Here is a 20067-nt window from a genome sequence, read left to right as displayed (position 1 = left end):
CGTCTTTGTTGGTGACACGGGACACATTGAGTGCACCCTCATCAAGTTTGCTGATGACACCAAGCAGCGTGGTGCCGTCAACACACTGGAGGGAAGGGATGCCATCCAGAGGGACCTTGACAGGCCTGAGAAGTGGGCCTGTGCAAACCTCATGAAGCTCAACAAGGCCAAGGGCAAGGTCCTGCACCATGGGTCAGGGCAATCCCAAGCACAAACACAGGCTGGGCAGAGAATGGATCGAGGCCAGCCCTGAGAAGAAGGACTTCAGGGTGTGTGTTGATGAGAAGCTCAACATGGCCCAGCAATGTACGTCGGCAGCCCAGCAAGCCAACCGCACCCTGAGCTGCATCAAAAGAAACAAAGCCAGCAAGCTGAAGGAGGCGATTCTCGCCCTCTGCTCTCGTGAGACCCCACCTGCAGTACTGCATTCAGCTGTGGAGTCCCCAACATAAGAAGGACATGGACCTGTTGGAGTGGGTCCAGAGGAGAGCCATGAAGATGATCAGAGGGCTGAAGCACCTCTCCTATGAAGAAGACAGGCTGAGAGAGTTGGGGTTATTCAGCCTCGAGAAGAGAAGGCTTCGGGGAGACCTTATAGCAGCCTTCCAGTACCTAAAGGAGGCCTACAGGAAAGCTGGAGAGAAAGCCTTTCTACAAGGGCATGTAGTGCTAGGACGAGGGGGAATGGCTTTAAACTGAAAGAGGGAAGATTTAGATTAGATGATATAAGAAAGAAATTCTTCACTCTGAGGGTGGTGAGGCACTGGAACAGGCTGCCCAGAGGAGCTGTGATGCCCCATCCCTGGAAGTGTTCAAGGCCAGGCTGGATGGGGCTCTGGGCAACCTGGTCTAGTGGAAGGTGCCCCTGCCCATGGCACAGTGGTTGGAACTAGAAGATCTTTAAGGTCCCTTCCAACCCAAACTGGTTTATGTTTCTATGATTTTTTTTGTTTTAAATAGTAGCGGTGAATGGGAAGAAAATGAGCTTGTTCACTTCCAAATTACCAACAGCACTTGCAGCAGACTGCACTCTGAGTAAACGTCTGAATAGTTACAATAGTTCTCTGTGACTAGATCCAATTTAAAAAGTATGAAAGCATCAGAGCATCAAGATTCTATGCTTAAAAAAAGAAGCATGCATGTCTACCTCACCCTGTTAAAAAAGTCAATAAAATTAGGAGGGTTTGCTTCCATCCTGTAATAGCAAAGACACAATAAAGTCATACCTGAAAAGGCAAAACTTCCACAGTTGTGTTTAGAAGTATGTCTCCTGGATGCTCTGGATTGCCACTGTGAAACAAGTACCTATAAATGAAAAGGGAGAAATAAAATACACTGCATACCTCAGTCAGAATTAGCTAAATTACTGTTTTACATGTTAATAATGACATTACAGATGTTACAATGATAAAGGTAACGTTTATACTGGACCTACATCAGCTGGCAATAAGAAATGACAGAGGGTTTCACATACTACGGTAATGGAAAGGGCTAAAATTGTTCATTTTTGAAAGTGTAGTTGGGCAGGATTTTACTTAGGTAGTTTCCATAATCTGATCTTGACAGATCGCATTCTACAAAGTGACCCAACACTGTAGTCATTATTGCCTGGCATGCACTGGTATCACCTCCAGAAGCAGTAGCCCTGCCTTCCTTCAGCCTCTCCCCATTGTTGCCCACCATGTCACCTCCTCCTTGTGCCCACAGGATGAACTCTGCACATCCATTCTGAACAAGCTCTGGGAATCTATCCAAGTCAATATTTTGCCAGGCCAGTTTTCCCCAAGACCAGTTCTCCACCCTGGTTCATTGCAGTCTCATTAATGACTGTGCCAGGAATTCCCAACCCATATCCACACCCTTAATGTTACCTGAATTCAAACTTCTACTCCAAAGACAGATTTTTTTGGTTTTAAACAAAAGCATGTTTTTGATGTGCATACACACACAGAAAAGGACTTCTTTTTTATACCTGTACAAAGTCCCCATTACTCTCATTCAGTTGTGCATTTAATTAAATGTCTCTTTTTTTTTTTTCAAAGGAGACTGAGTAATTATGTCTAGAATTGTATCAAAACCATCCCTATACATACCAAGCAGTGAAACGCAATTCTAGCTGCCCACTCTCAAACATCTTTTGCAGTATCACACATGTGTAGATGTTACAAAAGACAGTTTAATTTCCCTTTATATATAGACAGACTTCATATTCTTTTGAATACATATTACGTAAACAAGTAACAATATTTTTTTACCACTAGGTGGTATCAATGCTTGAAAAATTGTTCATTACCATTTTTTCTAGTGGACTACGGTTTATTCAGATTGCTGTCAAAAACTACCTAGATATTACACCTACTCAGATGCCACTTTTAACAAGCCTATTTTATTTTTAATACATTTAAATGAATATGTAAAAATCTCTCAACACATTTCAAACCTTTCTTCAATTGGAACTTAGAGAAATTAACAGTAAGCACCATCTTCAACATTAAATATATCACCAGCCAGGGACAAAATTAGTTCAGAAATTATCACTTGATTAAAATTACAAACATTAGCTCAATTTGCAATTTATTAAGACATAATTGGAGATGTAAATTCCAGTTTGTCTTTAACTAATATGTCTGCAGCCAGGTAAACATTTTCATTAACCCATACTCCATAGCTACAAGACAAGTAGAAGAAAACAGAGCTCTCTGACCCTGACTTAGAAACGTCAATGATCCCAAAATGAGATAAGTAATTTAAAAAAATACACACACACACGCCATTTCTTTTATCAAGGCTCAGAAAAGGAATAAAACCACACAGAGTGTGATGTAAAAAAAGCCACATTGACTTCCATTGCACTGGTTTCAGCAGAACATGGATTGAACTGCAAAACAAAACTGGATTCAGTAAGCTTCAACACTGTCTGTGCTTCAAGAAACACTATTTCCCCACTGCAGTTTAACGTAAAGGTTAGTCAATTCTAAAGTATCCAAACTACGTAAAACATCCACAGTTCTTCCAAGAAAAATCTTGTGACTTTTTCTATAACATTAGTGACATCCAAGACCCCCCAAAGACTTAATTATACTTTCTAGGAAGATGCCTTTATTGTACATTTCAATAATAAGCAAAACAAAAGTCTTGGCAAAGCTGGTCAGAAGACCAAAGGTATATTCCGATGTCTTCTGACCTAGCAGATCTAACTTGCTATCCTTCAGTCTGTTGCATATCCTAACTGCTACTGCAATTTCCTCTTGAAAACACTGAAATTTCTAAGGTGCCTTATTTTAACATGCAAGTGATCAGACACCCACATCTAAGGTGCTGCCATCAAATGCTCCAATCAAACCACAGACATGATGCTTTTCTTTAGTGTTTTCTGGTTCACAAATCTGATTTCTGAGAAGACACACCTAAAAAGCCACAAAGAAACTCCTTGTGATCTGTGATCTCAATGAGTGATAATGGGTTTGGGATGCCTGGGTGGGGATTTTTTTGGGGAGGTGGGTAGGGAAGAAGTGGTAGTATGGGTTATTCTTTATTTGTGGGTTGGGTTGTGGGTTTTTTGGAGGTGGTAGTCTTGTGCTATTTATTTATTTGGGTTTTTTTTTTTTTTAAAAAAAACAACCTTGCAGCCATATAACCATAGCCAACCATTTCTCCTCCTGTGCTATCAACTTCTGAAACTGAAGTGCAGTTTCCTCCCCACAACAGTCATCACTCCATTAGGGCAATGCACTCAAAAGTTGGCAGAATGCCAAAACAATTTATGGAAGTAATTAATAAAATCTGATTTCCAGATTTCCGTATAATCAAACCCACATTTTTAGTATGCTTTCTGTAACTGTATGTCTACTCATATGCACAAGCATATTAACACATGCGTATGTCACATCTTATTTCACATTACATTTAGAAAGGAAGGGTTATTTTTATATCTGAGCCTTGCTTGAACACTTGACAGATAACACCTACTTAGACGTAAAAAGTTACACAGATTAAAAACATAAGTATGAATACATACACACAGTCGATTCACATCTGATGAATGTTTGCTTAGAAATAAAATTCAGAAATTAGAAAATCTAATTTGACATACAGTTTTATTTACAAACACATACTCTAGAGCTCCTAAAGTGTCATTAGCTATTCTTCTGTAAAACTTGTTTTCCTGACACACTGATACATCAGAGGCTTTCAAGGACGACAGGTATTTCTTGATACAGATTCTGAAAGAGTCGGAAATATCTGTGCTTTCATCTGCTATATTATTCTGACATCTGTGCTGGGATTTACATGACAGTCCATTTAAACAATAAAACCATTCTTTTTTCTTTCTGGTAAATCGACATTTTTCTTAGGATGGAATCACTAAGATATTCTTGTCTGCCTGCTGCTTAAACATAACACCTTCTGAACTATTCTTTCAAATTAAAATTCTGAAAGCCATAGACCTCTAAATACAGTAATGCCAAACAAACACAAATTCACCTAAAGTTAAGAAAAACATACTACTATTACCTTATGGAATATTACCTCACAGCTTTTTATATTACAAAACACAAACATGAACACATTTGGACATTCTTGATGGAAGTTATCAGAGAGAAGTAAATAACATGACTGGTAAATGAAATACGAATGTATCTGCATTTTACAGAACCTTTTCCTCTGGCAGTGTCTTTTTAAAGAGTCAAAGATAATAAACTAGCTACTGTAGGTATTCAAGAACAGAGACAACCTCCTCGCTGCCAGAAGTTACTAAATGTATGAACTTACACATCCTCCTCATGATGTCAATGTAGTATGAGAGTAACAGAGGACGCTAGACACTAGAACCTCATGTGGCATAAAAAACTACACAAAATTTCAAGAGCACTGAAGGTTTTAAAAAAGCCCCAAAACCAAAATGGAACAAAGTCAAAGCTGCAAAGAAAATTTCAGTTTTCATATTCAGTGACTTGTGTATTTACCAAAGTGGAGTGTTTGACTTCTTGCCATGGAGCTACATACACCTATAAACTCAAGCCAACTGGGGGGGGGGGGGGGGGAACCCCAATAAGCTGAAACAAATATTCATACACATCCTAACACACAAAGGGAGGGGAGGGCAGAAGCATGATTATCATTAACACACTGACAAAAGACATCATTAGTTTGTCAATGCAGTTAACTGTTACAGTACTTTAAAAGCCTACACTGAGATTCAGAACTCCACCAGTAGTGAGCACCTGGAAAGATTCTCACCTTTTGCAACATCCCCGAAAAGATGCAGATAAATTAATATAAAAATTACTAATCTGCACTGTTAGCTTTAATATTCTTCTTTGAAGATGGCTTTTTCATCACCTGTACTTTAAAACAAACAAACAAACACCAAATACAAACAACTCTTCACCCTCCTTTTTTTCTTATGAAGGGAAGGTCTCTTTCCCTCACATCAAAGCAGATTTAAGCCCAGGAAAATGTTACTCTACCTATTACCGAATTTTTTTTCTTTTAGGCATTAAAAAAATCTGTCTTACCATCTTTTATATTTTATTTAAATAAACAGAAGTGCCAATGATTTTTTTTAATATACATAAAGTGTGATTCCATCATTTTCTATTTTGTTGAGCAATTAAAAATTAGAACACACCACACAATAACTTTATCAGTAAATTATGGCAGCTTTAGAAAAAAGAAATAATACACAAAACATTTTTTAAAAGCACAATTCACACCCACTGTCAATAGATTTACGTTTTGTTTTGAAGGAAACAAAGGACTTACCTCACTTGATGGTAAACAAATATTCTAAGAATCTATTTATTAAAGCAGACTTTTGTGCTCTGTAAACATCAGGAATCAAATCTTTTTCTCTATGTATCCTCCTTACACATCTTTTTAGCAATCTGATATGTATTAGTGTATCCATTTTCAGAAGAGAAAAAGAGGTAGGAAGGCAGAGAGAAGTATTTCCTTCCATGTTTAAACAATTTATCCATAGCAACATGCAGCGTAACAGTTCTTAATTTTGCACAACATGTATTTCTATAAAAGCCACATTCAGTCAGCAAATTTTTGGTTTTCTACAGGTGGTGTCATCCACTGCAAGAGTCATTATTCACCAATTCTATCTAGCACTTTTGATCACTGGATGCAAATGTAGTAAAAGAAATCTACTCTACCTGCTCTCTGTCGTTTTCCCAGAATCCTCATTAGGAAATGTTATTTTCCTGTCACTGGAAACTGTATTAACCATTAATTATTTCCTCGTGCAAAATACAAAAGAGGAGGAATAATTTCTTTTCCCTCTCTCAAGCTCAATTTCTTCTCCTATCCTTTATGCCTTTTACGCACTCTTTGCAAAAACTGTTTATACTTTTAAAAAAAAAAAAGCTAAATTTATCAAGTCTAAACATATAGCCACCAAGTACTCACAATAGGTAAGCAATCTAATAGTAGCTTTTCCATCTTGTTCCTGATTTGGAAAAAAAACCCAACTGAAAAACAACAAAACACCCACACCAAAAACACCCCATTAACTTCTATACAAAATGCCTCGTAAGATTTGATTTCCTCTGCCAAAACCAGCCAGTCTAACTGTCCATAGTAGGTAAACTGGGCTGCATGTTTGAGAGCTGCAGGTGATGAATTCCCCATTTTTACAGAAGTGTTAAACCAGCACACCAAGAGGAGAGAACTTTCTCATGTTTGTCAAAGGACCACAAAGCAGCCTGACTGAAGAGGTGACTGGGGGATCCAGGGGAGTGTTCGGAGTCTTTTTTACCCAACACACATGGTTTATGGTTGGGTTTTTTTTGTTTGTTTGGGCTTTTTGTTGTTGGTTGGTCAGTTGGTTGGTCAGTTGGTTGTTTTTAAGGGAGGAGCTATTCTCTGTCCTGAAATGTCTGCTCATCCCTTTAATAAATTTACTAATTTTCCCACTGCATCAATATTAGTTAAAAGGCCCTTATGTTCCTTTGCAAGGTTATTTCAGCTAATCCACTGAAATTTAGAAAGGTCTTGGAGTTTGTTTTGGTTTTTGTTTGGTTGGGGTTTTTTTTAATATATATGTGTGTGTGTGTGCACATAAACATATTTCCCCTCCCCCACCCCCAGCTTAATTCTGCAGAAGCACAAATACCTTCATTCAGTTTTCTTAAATATAGGGCATTTGCCACCATTTGAGACTGCACTTGGGTATGAGACCTTGTCACAGGCTGGCAAGGTGCAATTACAGCATCTCAGAGACTCAAGCCCTTCTAGAAATCAGGTGAAGTATTTTAGGGTACCTCAAGTGGCATTAGACATCTAACATTTCGGCAACAGCATCAAACCCCTAAGATTTCTGACTAAGAACTGTAAACCCAGGAACACTGCCAAACACATATATCTTGAATATTAGTGCCATTAAGGAGAAGCAGCATGTCCTTGGCTCAAGCAGCTCTTTTCTTCTGTCTCTGATCCATACTTTGGGGTTTTTTTCCCCTTTTCATATGAAGTTCTTGCCTCACTGTTATGGGCAGAGTTCCATGCCTGGAGCAAGCAGCATCAGCAGCTGGGAGCCTGCCTGCCAAACCCCTTTGTCAGTGCATCCATTTGAGGATGTTCCACTCATTATCACTGGTTTCTGTGTTTACAGAAGCTTCTAAGTCCTCAATTATTTTTTTTTTATACACACTAAATATATCATCCCACCTGAAATATATTGACAAACACCAAAACATTTAAAATAATAAATTAAAGCCTTTCAAGAACTTCCTAAAAACTAACACTACCATTAAAGCTCAATAAAATAAAGATGCTCTTAAACTTTAATAACCTATATTATACCTTTAGAATCAGAACAAAGATTATTTCCAGCCATACACTCTGTGTGTGCGTGTACATATATGGTTCTTCAGCTCAAATTGCCCAAGAAAGGCTGAATGTATTGCATTGTGCTGAAGGAGAGTTTCTACACTGAACAACCGTTATGAACAAACAACTTATATATGTCAAGTTACTGCTGTACTGATCTAAACCCCAAACAATTTTGCAATTCCCTAGGTTTTTAGTGGTTTTTACTGCAAAAGCAAATGATGGGAAAGTTCCACTTCACTGCTAGTTACGGAAAGCTGTTAAAAAGTCTTTTCTTCCTTTGTAACACATTTGACCTTACATCTCTCTACCCACAGAAGGACTTGCATCCCATAGGATGGAAAATTAACCACATTTCGGACACATACATAACCAACGGCTATAATTTTTTTTTTTTGGTAACTTTCTTGTACTCAGAAGAAAATTAAATTCCATTTAAGCTTTCACTGCTAGAGAACCTGTTTTAAAAGCTGTGTTTATTTTCCTTTAGAATGAAGTGGCAATAATAACAGGTAAGTCAATTTTTATGCAGGTATTTTTCAACACTGTCACAATAATTTCAAAACAAAGTAATGTGTATGTTTAGTTACCAGGAGCCCAACAACACATTTATTTTCTAGCCTAAATCGTCAAATACTTATTCCTTGCATGAGTGGGAATTCTATGTTGTAAGAAGATGCCATGGGAAATATATGTGAGGTTAACATCACATGTTCCCTGGGATTCCAGGGTCAACAATACGGAAAGCTAGATGGTTAGTCTCAAATACTGCACATCCAGCATCTATGCCAATATCAGAACACAAAGCAGTAAATGTAATCTACAAGTTGGTTTGTCAAAGTATTAAGACTTCAGTTTAAAGCTAAAATTCCAGTCAGCAAGTTCCTAGCTAATAAAATCACTTTATTAATAATCAATGTCACATTAGGATCACTCCCCAATAACTTGCTAAAAGAAGAACCCAACTATGGGGCAACTAAAGAGTTAAAAGCAGGGCTAGGGAGGGAAGGAAAAAAAACCCCACAAACCCAAACAAAAATCAAATATCCCCCCCAAAAAAACCTTCTGCTAATCCTTTTGAAAATATTCAAAGTAACACTACCAGGCAGTTACATACAAGAAAGGGTGAGCCTCATATTTTAAAAAAATAAAGCAAAATTAAATATATATATATACACACTGTTGAGGTTCAGGTGGGGTTTGCGTTTTGGTGGGTTTTTTTCCTTTCCATAGTGTAAAATATATCCTTGGGTTTTCCTGCAGGTTTGGTTTTTTTGGGTTTTTTTTTAGTAAAGGTCAGATTTGAAAGCAATATACACAGAAACAAACCTGAAGCCCTTTTTATAAATATCCATTCTAAATTCCTATTGCAGAAAAGCTCACAAGTGTAAACACAATCTAATTAAAACAGCCATAGATTATGTGCTTCCAAGGGATTCCTCAATGTCATTAGTGCACATGTTCTTTGAAAACAGTATCTAATTTTTGTCAATCACATCTACAGGGAGGAGTCTGAAACTTAAGACAGTCAAAAAAGAGGTGGTTGTGATGATGATGGACACCAGCATCACTTAAGCGCTGCAATGCAACATCCTTCTGGGATGTGTTTTTGTTTTGGGTTTGTTGTTTTTTTTAAACCATGGTCACGTTCAAAGTTTATTACTTCTGTTCAAGACTCACTACTCATCCACCAGTATTTCAGAGCTTCCTACATACAGAAACAAGCTCTTAACAATGAGCTGTTCGGAAACAACATTCCTCACTGACATCTCTGAAGAAAAAGAGTAACTAGTAAAGAAAAGAATTATCTTGAATCTGTTATTCATAGTGAGGAAAATGAATCTATATGCAGTACTGCCGTTGAAGTAGTAATAATGTATGCTTCATAAAGAAACGTTTAAATATAACTGTCAGTTTTAATAACTAAATGTGTGCTTAGAACAACAGTGTACATACCAAAATAGCAAAGCAGATTTCAATAATAATATAACATCCAAAAGGAACAGAAATTCTTTATTTCTTATCTTTAAAATGTCAGTTGTTTTCAGCATTTAAAAGAGAGTCCATCCATTCATTAAAAAAAATCAACAAACCAACAAAAAAACCAAGAAACTAAAACCAAACCACACCTTCAATATTGCTGCACGATTTGGTTTTAAAAGGGAAGCAGGAAAGTCAGTGGATCTACTTTCATTCCTAAGGATATGCTACTGAAAGAGAGCTATGTATCTCACTGCAAAAATAAAAATGAGGTCCTAGCTTAATATTAAGGGACCTCAGCGTTGTGGCTGGAAATCATTTGCTTAGAAAAAGAAAACAACTAAAAAGGTTCAGCACAAGAGCTGTTACTAAAATGAGCATTAGACAATTTCAGTTTACACATTGCTGTTCTCCAAGTGTGGTTTAGAACAAGCACCAACTATTTGACTGTTCAACATTCAGCAGGGATCTGCCAACCAGGTCTTGCACAAAATAGCCACAAATGTTACTTTCTGCTCAGCAAACCGAGCTCAGTTCTCACTTTGAACTAGTAAGACATCCTTGCCAGTGTTACCCCTGACAATATTCTCAGGTCTCAAATATGAAATACTTAAAGACTTAATGAAAGCTAATTACTGACTGCTATACTCAGCAGAAAATTTAAATTCACTTAGCAAAATGTCTGACATGGAAAAATAAACTATAGGAACAAGTTAGTGCTCTGTCACAGTGTAACAGACTTGCCATTCATTGAGTCAGAGTTGTGGTCACTATTTCCATTAAAAAACTTGTTTATCAGGAATTTATTATGGGAGTTATTAAGCAGCTACACCTCAAACCGACTTGGCAGACACTATTTTCTGTAAATTCAAAGAGCTTCTCTATTACTTAAACAAAAAACAAACAAAAAAAAAAAAAGAAAAAACCTGTTGCATCCCTTTACAAAGACAAGATGGCTTTCAAAGGCATATTTTCTACTCTGAATTCCCACAAGCAGATATATCTCCCCACCAGGTAAGTCTTCCTAATGCTCCATCCATTTTCCCTTTTCTGTGTTTCAACCCACAAGTCACAGGTTTTTTTTGACTGCCTAGCAAGCATCCTTGAAACATCAGGAAACATCATTGCTCCACTTCACCTTCACCTACCAAAATCTGCTGCTGCTGCTGAACTTAAGACGACAAACAAAATTAAGTCCCCAACAATTTGAAATTACAGTATCTTTAGCCCTCATCAGCCACTGGCTTCAGAAAGGCAAAACATTGCATTTTTGAGGACACTGTGGCAACAAAAGCTAAAATGATAATAAACTGAGAAATGGCTTACAATGACAGCTCAAAGAATGTAAAGTCTGAACAGGTAGCATCATTCTAATTGGTGGACTTCCTTTGAGGAAGCAAGAGAATACAAGATGTTCCCTTTCTTATAAAACTAAAATGCATTTCTTCAATAAATAGAAACAACGAAAAAAAAATCATATTGCCCCCCACTGCTGGGATTGTTCTTGACACAGCAGGTAGATGGAACTACCTCCGGCCTAAGCTACTATTTTCCAGGGCATAATAACGCACACTATCTTCCCACCTTTTGCACAGATAATTACTAATTACTCATTCCCTCAATTCCCTCACTGCTAAGGTAATGCACATCAAAAAATATCTTCTTCAGACTGTGCATGCCGTTTTTAAAATAACACTGCTGACCTAGGACACTTGCTAGCAATGCTTCCCAAAATTGACATTGTGCATTTGGCTCATCCTAATCCACCCAAGATCAACATCTGATGCTTACAGTTACCCTATTCATTACATAGATGCATGTAATTCTTCTTAAAAAAAACTCAAAACACACACACAAAAGGGACATTTACTTCATAACTTTGAAAAGGAAAATTTGATCAAAAAGAAATTAATGAATTAATGAACATCTGAGTTGAATTCTGCCTTTAACCCAAGGAGCTATGGCAGTCATATTCTTCAACACACACATCTTGGAAAGCTAACCAGGAAAGTCTTTTAATGTACAGCAACCAACTGAAAGAGTAATTTCACATCTCAGAAGACAAACTTGAGTTTCATAGGTCAGACTAGTTTGAACAACATGGTAACAAGGAAACTATTGATCCTCCCTGTTGCACTAAGCCAAGGTGAAGATTTAGCCTTTGATTATGTACCAAGGCACAGAAGCTGACTAATTGGATTCAGGTGAGGACTGTAAAAAGGGCTGCTTTACAAGCAAAGCATCCAGTCAAACTGATCCAAAGAAACTCTGCTCTACCAGACTACAGGTACTGGCCTCAAAAGAACACATAAGGCATGTGAAGAATAGAGAAGAGGAATCCACTAACATAACGATATTTAAACAGACACTAAATAAACTGTTTTGTAAGTCTTGGACTACTATGTTGGCAAGACAGTAAAAACCAAAGCAGCAAATGAGTTTCAATAAAACTGAAGGATGACTACACTCTAAAGCGCAAACTCTATCATCCTTATTTAATCTGACTAGTAGCTGAAAGAAGTCACCTTTAGTCCTCTTAGCGAATCACAGAAATCTGTATTTCAAGGGCACTGCCTTCGCTCCCACCCCATCTTTTTTTCTTTTGGTTAAATTTTAATTCTTTTTAAATAGGTCAACTTGGACTCTTAGCACAGTGACATTTTTCAAGCCCCGCATCTACACCTAAAAACCATTACCCTCCAGAGTTCCCAGCTTTCAGGTCTGGGGACTTCATGATATGCCCCAACAAGATTTCTGATCTGGACAAATCAAGGCTGCAGGGCACAACATACTGTATCACATACCATGCTGTACAATCGCTCTGTAATTAGAAACAGCCCAACCAAATACAAACAGAATAAAATTTGCTTCTTCTAAATTCTCTTACGAACTGCCAGATAAGCACTGGGTTTGAATTGCATTTATCAAAAAGGCTCCAGATTAAATAAATTAAAAAAAAAAATTAAGAGAGCAAACCACACTGTACAGTAGCAAAAGAATTAAAGACACTAACAATCATAGTTTCAGTTTAACTCCAAAGACCTTATGTCATTTCCCTTTATGTTACAATGGCAGTGCCAAATTCAATCTTCAAGCATTCTTGATGAACAAGCAGCTTTAGATAAGAGACCAAAGGCAAATAATTACTAACCTTTCTACATTGACTGGCTTGTCAAATTTGAAAAGAATATAATCCCCAGCAACTGGTGTGACCGCCCAGAAGAAATCTTCCCCTACATAGGTTTTTTCTAATGTATGTCCCTGGTAGACTTTTAAAGATGTTGAAACTTCTGCAGGTGGATTCACGTGGATTTTATGCAGTAAGGGTTTCAGAAAGTCTTTATCCTAATTGAAAGAAAGACAAACATCATGCTGGTCAGATAAACTTTTTTATTACATTCATTTCCTAAGTGGTTACACTTAAAACAAATACTTGCATAAAATGGAAAATAAATGGATTACGCATTTTGGGATGTATCAGATCTCGTACTGTTTAATAAGATGAATACACCATTAAAGTAAAAAAAATAGAAAAAATATCCCCTAGCAAAAATCCACAAAAATAAGTTGAGATTAGCACTTCTTACACTTGATAGTAACCAGTTTAAATCAGATTTCATTCCAACTGGAATAATATACAACATGCTTGAAAATGCCAGACAACAAGAAAATGCCTCTTTTCTCAAAGGCTACAAAGTTTTTCATTTAATCAGCCTGCTCTGGAAAGGAAGAAAAATTTTAGCTACTAACTGTGAGTTTCTGGATCTTCCCTGCTAGAGAGGAGTGGAGGCCAACATGCTGGAAAAGAGAAGGCCTGAAGCGTATCCGTAGGTTAGATTTTTGTCGATCACAATGTTTCTAAAATGAGGGGGGGAGGGAGTTAAAAAAAAAAAATCACATTAGTAAAACAAACACAAGGTTGCTGAGTTTTTACTGCAAGTACATGATGTTACATGAACCAAAAAGTCTCAACAAGAACCCAGCCCTATTTATCTAACTGTTCTTGTTTTCATTCCAGAAATCTACCAAGACCGCTGTGCAAATAAAATACTGTTCAAGGTTCCTGCACATAATCTGTTTATTCAGTCTTTCAGCAAGGGTGCTACTTGAGAAATGAAGGCCCAAAATCCAAAGTTTATTCCCCATTCTCTATGACTGCTCTCCAAGCAGTGGCCCTCTGCAGAGCCTCAATGGCAGTTACATGAATGAGTTTTATTTTAGGACTGTTACACAGAGAAACTAACTAGACTTTTGCTTTTCAGTCTACTGCATCCTACCCTGAGAACTGTCTCTCTAAATTCTTTTGAGATTAAAATCTTGGTAGAAATAAGGACTCTTTCAGGACATGCAGTAACCACAATACACAGTATGCTAGCCTCCAGCTCACCAAAACCAACTCATATACCACCATGAAAACATTTTAGAAGCTTTATAATAAAAACAAACTTACAGCATCTTTCTCAGGGTTGCACACTTTCACCCAGAGGATATGGTCCAGGAGCCAATCAATAGGTTTTTCCTTATAAAACATAAATATGAACTCTACAATAAGAGTGATATCTGGAGACTGGAACATTTTACCTGTGATGACATTAAGAATAACTGGAGTTATTTTAGATTGAAGATAACATTGTCTTTTGAAATCAGTGAGGCAATAAATGATAAGTTTGTGCCAAGAAGAGGAAATGTTAGCAATGAACAATTTGAAATCTCAATGTTATTAAAAGCTCCATACCTTTCAGCTATGCAAAGCTAAATAAAAGAACTATTCAAGCAAGAACTCATACCCTGGTGATATCAAAATAGTCAACATATATTATAACACAGTCTCCTTAAGAACAGAAATTGTCAGTCTGCAAAAACAGAAAAAGTTTGTGTCTATCATTCTCTATGCCATGTGTAAGCTCCAAGCATGAGACATGGAGCTGTTGCAAGTGTTACCTGTCCAGTCACACGATTTCAGCTTTTGCAGGTACAAAAAGCAGAGATGGAACACCTACCACTACCTCTAGATCCTTCTGTGTAGAAAATCAAAGGGAAAGAAGGAAGCTACTAGAACATCACCAGAGACAATGCAACTTAAAAAAAAGAGACATCACACAGCACCAGCCAGAGTTTTTTTTCTGAAATGCACAGGCCATCAGCAAACTCACACTGACCACACTCAAAGCAGTCAGCTGCCGAGTAGAAAGTCTTAAGTTCCTCCAAGAAACAAAAACTGCACAACTTCTTCACCAAGTGCTGCCATGACTCTGGGGCTTCCAAGACAGTATACTTCTTGGTCAAGTAGAGATGGGCTTCTGGGTGGCACTGTGCTACAGGATTCTTGGGAACCCTGCAAACTGTGCAGTTTAAAGAACGCCTTGACAAAAGATGGAAACTTACTGTTGATGAAGAAAATCTATTTACTATCAACAAGAGCAACTATTTATGTGGTTGTGGAATACACTTCACTGCCAGTACAGGTGTCTGAAGAGAAAGGTAGCCAGTACACTGGGATATGTTGTTAAACTCAATGCAGCACTTAAGAAAGGTGCCTTGCATGAAGACACTGCTACCAGAAGCAACACATAACTGGGAATGGGCAGTGCAAGCCTGAAGACAGACTGACAACAAGTGCTTGGTACCAGGGGCTGAGTGCCAACTAAAATCCCAAAGACAGTTCCAGATTTGAGGACAGATTCAGAAAACATCAGGTTTGCAGATTGAGTCTACCTCTACTTTGCTAGGCTACAATGGAGGAAGCAAGGGAGAAAGACATTACGTGACAATGAATCTCTGAAGAGAACATCAGCTGAACTGATTCAGTTTTGCAGATGGTGCTGAGATGTGAGCAGTGCTGACTTAAGACAGCCATGGGCTCTTGGGGGTACGTGTGCATTAATGGATCAGAGTCCAACAGAAGCTTTTCTCCAATGTAAGTGCTCTGTCTGTCTACATTTGGGACTTCTGTATGACCCACAAACATACAGCAATGAGGCATGTGAAATGTTTTTTCTTTCCACTTGTAATCTATGAGGCCTTCATACGCTTTTTAAATAGGAAGTTCCACAAGTGGTAGAGGTCCTAGTACTTTCTCCTCCTTTTAGGAAGAACAGCTGGAGAAGACATTAAGAACAGGTTGCCCCCTGAGGTGGCAAAAACACTTCCCACACTCATCAGAAAATGGGACTTGGTTCTGTCCTGGTTTCAGCTGGGATGGAGTTAATTTTCTTCCTAGTAGCTGGTATAATGCTGTGTTTTGGATTTAGGTTAACAATAATGTTGATAACACACTGCTGTTTTTAGTTGTTGCTAGTAGTGTTTATACTAAGCCAAGGACTTTTCAGCTTCTCATGCCCTGCCAGAAAGTAGCCTGGAGGGCACAAGAAGATGGGAGGGGATGCAGCCAGAACAGCCAACTCAAACTGGCCAAAGGGATATTCCATACCATAGGAATATTCCATACCATAGGACATCAAGTTTAGTAAATAAACTGGGGGGAAAGCTGGCCGGCAACCGCTGCTTAGGAACTGGCTGGGCATTGGTTGGCACATGGTGGGCAGTTGCATTGTGCATCACTTGCTTTGTATATTCTGGTTATTTTATCATTAGAATTTTTTTCCTTTTCTGTCCCATTAAAATGTTGGTTTTTTTCCTCAGCCTGTGAGTTTTCTCACTTTTACTCTTCTGATTTTCTTCTCCAACCCACTGGGGAGGGGGGTGGGGAGTGAGCGAGAGGCTGAGTGGTGCTTAGTTGCTGCCTGAGGTTAAACCACAACAGGTTCTCATCTACAAAAGGACAAAATTCTTTGGAAAGGCCACTAAGGAGCTGTATAGGCTAGTTTGGATGACAAACAAGTGGGGAACAATGTTTTGTATGAAGCTTAAAAACCAGCAGCAGTGTAGCACTCCACTTGAGCATGTGGCTGAGTGAAAATGAAGAAATGCTGCAAGCAGTCTAGCTTATTTAGACATGAAGGAGGATGTTCGCATTTATATAAACAGAAGAAAGGATATACCTAAAGTATCACCCTGAACCAGTACTACACAAAAGGTAAAAAGTTACCTAGTCTTAAGTGATTAGGAACATGCATTTCCACCATGAATGTATATGTGGACTGTCAGTCAGAGCCAGACATTCAATTACTTTTGTTTCTTTTGAGGCTCACCAATGTCTGTAATTCATAGAAGATTATCACAAAGCAGCATTAACAAAACCCCAAGGAGCTGGGATTTCAAATCCCTGTTGTAACAAGGATGCAAAATTTCTCTACTAAACAGGTGACTGAGCCTGGCTCATTATACAGTATCACAGAGTAGATACAGAATGCCAGGTTGATAGCTTACACATATCAGCAACAAGGATATTTTTAAGGGAAAGCATCAACCTTGCAAGGGTCGTGTTATGTGTTCTTTGACACTGCCAGGTATCAGACCCTTACATACAGAGATTCACTTTGAGAATGCCAGGATCTCGAATTGCAAGATCCTTTATTTTTCTCAAAACGAAGATGCATGCTTAGGGATCGATCACCTAAAGGACCTTGTCCTTTCCAGAGAATGGGTCTGATGTGATCTCATTGCCTTATGATTTGTATGAAATTGGATAAAAACATAGTCAATGAAATAATACTTATTTTGGAATTCTGAGTTGAGTTTGGAGGGGTCTTGGTGAGGCTACATCATGCTGCAGTGCAATAAATACAGAAGCATCTGACAAAAGTCCAAATTATTTCATCTGCTGGAATGATGTTACATTCATAAAGCAGACCATTCACACAGTGGCATGGGGCAGTAAATCTGGTAAGGCATTAACTGACCTGACATTGCTAAATCAAAGTTGTCCCTTACGGAAACCTTTCATTTGGCTGTTTATAAAGCAAACACATTAACATTACTTGTATGTGCTTGTTGCAATGGGGTCCTCAAACACCTATCTCCACTTGAAAATACTCTGTAACGAAAATTTGAAGCTCCCACTAAGCAAGGGACAACTCCTAAGCTTTCTTCTTTGAAGACATAAGAATTATGTTATGATTTTTTATTTGTATACTGTTACTATTTACACACTATATTGTCATATTGTTTAACATTATTTGTGGAAGTAAATATTTAAAAATAGGTAGGAAACAATCACATGATCTGTACAATGTTGTGTAAAATATTCATGCAGAGTAACAGCTCTTTCAGCTTGTCACACTTCCAGCTAAATGGGCTCCCAATTTTCTGGTGATTCATCTCTGCCTACCGTTTTCAATAGCATAGGGCAAGAGAAGAGAAAAATATGAGAAACCCTAATCAAATACAAACTGAAAAATGGAACTAATGATGTTTCTGGGATGTTTATGGGACTGAAACCATCATATTTAGATCACACCTGCTTCCATAGGAAGTGGACCTTTCCATTCATGTCTGTGATGCACAATACCATGCAACTCGGAAGACAAAAACATCCCCACATTATTCCTCCAGTCTCAACAGAAGCAGACTGACTGAAGAGACACAGCTCGTCCTCTTCCAGGAGATACACAGTCATGCTGCTCTGGAATCCTTTTGTTCTTCTACCCAAGGACAGAGCAACAGAACCACGTATTTTCCTTTGACTAGCTCATCTTCTGAAGAGCACAAGGATTAGTCTTCACTTGTCATCTATGGTGAAAAGACACTCACAGACCATATCACATAAACCCTGAATGTTAAGGTACAGGATCCCTACCTACAATTAAATAAGTAGAGAACAAGACTGAAGGTTAAGAGTAGGAATTTGCTCTTTTCCCTAATTTAGGTTATCCTAATTTTACCTAAAATAGAAACAGGATATCAACAAACAAATTATTTCCTTTTTTATGGCAAACTTGTCTAGGCCTAGACTGGCATACAACTGTCAACCACCCCTGACTCCAGGAATAATCTGGTTAACATGGTGGCATCCTAGGACACACCAGGAAAACAAAACAAAACATCCCTGGTACATCCAACTGCAACTAGTCAGAATATGTTAGGTAAGCATCACCTGCACTAAGCTTCAGACCCAACTGGCCTCTCTACATTACACTGCCCAGCACTGTGGAAGGGTTCAACATCACAAGGAAATCCTTCTGACTTTAATTTGTAATGATCACTGGAGCAAAAGATGGAACAGGCAACACCCTGCTCCTAAGACAAGCTCTCATAACCCTTCAGTAACCAAGGACAGACATCCACACACTACTTGCTGAAACACTGTCACCACCTTCCACATCCAGCCTGGCAGAGCTCTGTCCCAGGTCCTTGCCCTTTGGTATAACACAGCATCCCTCATCTGTCGTTTCTGCCTCAGGACACCACCAGCACAGCACAGCAGTACTGCCATGGATCACTGTCCCCCTTTGCTACCCCACAACACCCTCCCTACACCAGCTCAAAACCCATCCTCTGCAGTGAGCCCCAGCTGAAACTGGTGTTCAGAACACTGGACCCCTGACTACTGGCAGCTACTCCTTGTGATGGGAAGCAGCCCAGTACAACTACTCCACAGGTCCGACACCCCAGCCCTTCTGAATCCAAGCCAGCCAAGCCCTTACCCAGCCCTTCCTGAGTAAGGGTAGCAGCAAAATCCTGGCTTCCCTAAAAGCCCAAGAACAAGCAGCAGCATTTGCCAAGGTCTTGCAGTCCTGTGGCCTCCCATGCTGCCATGGAGCCACTGAGAAGCCATCCAAATCCAGCCTACAAATTGCCTACTGCCCATCCTATTCACAGTCAAAATTATCAAGCCAGAGACCTAAGCAAAAGCTGCCATCAACACACACTGCTTCAAACCAAAGACAATGTGAAAGGATTGAAGCAGTGGCTCATTTTGCACTGTGTTCAGGCACTTGGTACAATGCATGAGAACAGACACAAATCCAGGAGACGGCTGACAAAATTTCAGAGCTTTCAGATTCTGGGTGCATACAGCCCTTGGAAAGAAACTTCAAAATCCCAAAGAATTAAGACTCAAAGGTAAAGTCTTGTTCCATAAATCCCTAGAGATTAAACGTGGAAGACTTTCTCCATATTATCTCTCTATATTGATAGAAGTGAGAGTCAGGACTGAAAACAAATGACTATATATATTGTGGAACATTTTCTGCTATTTATTGTGCCCTGCCAAGACTTCTATCTGATTTTCAGTCCATTTAAATGCTACACTTAGTGAACTGTTGTGATCCTCTTGGTATTTTGTTGGCAAGAACAAGACACACAAAATGAAAAACTTTGTTTTCTACAGTTCTCTGAACTGCAAAT

General features: G+C 38.6%; 1 protein-coding gene across 5 annotated transcripts in view; it reads right to left on the bottom strand.

The window, feature by feature from the left end:
- The window catches only part of MGAT4A (alpha-1,3-mannosyl-glycoprotein 4-beta-N-acetylglucosaminyltransferase A), an 85284-nt gene that overhangs the window by 9133 nt on the left and 56084 nt on the right, over positions 1-20067 (bottom strand). For all 5 annotated transcript variants that reach the window (XM_055703387.1, XM_055703388.1, XM_027813427.2 and 2 more), the window contains 4 exons: positions 14270-14400; positions 13570-13677; positions 12971-13164; positions 1227-1305 (listed from right to left, as the gene is read on the bottom strand). In XM_055703387.1, the coding sequence (XP_055559362.1) occupies positions 1227-1305; positions 12971-13164; positions 13570-13677; positions 14270-14400 (512 nt within the window). The remainder of the gene's footprint in view (positions 1-1226; positions 1306-12970; positions 13165-13569; positions 13678-14269; positions 14401-20067) is intronic.

Source organism: Falco cherrug, chromosome 2 (genome assembly GCF_023634085.1).
Source record: "Falco cherrug isolate bFalChe1 chromosome 2, bFalChe1.pri, whole genome shotgun sequence".
Lineage (NCBI taxonomy): Eukaryota > Metazoa > Chordata > Aves > Falconiformes > Falconidae > Falco > Falco cherrug.
Note: the sequence above shows the minus strand (reverse complement) of the source record. Positions and strands in the feature narration are given on the sequence as shown.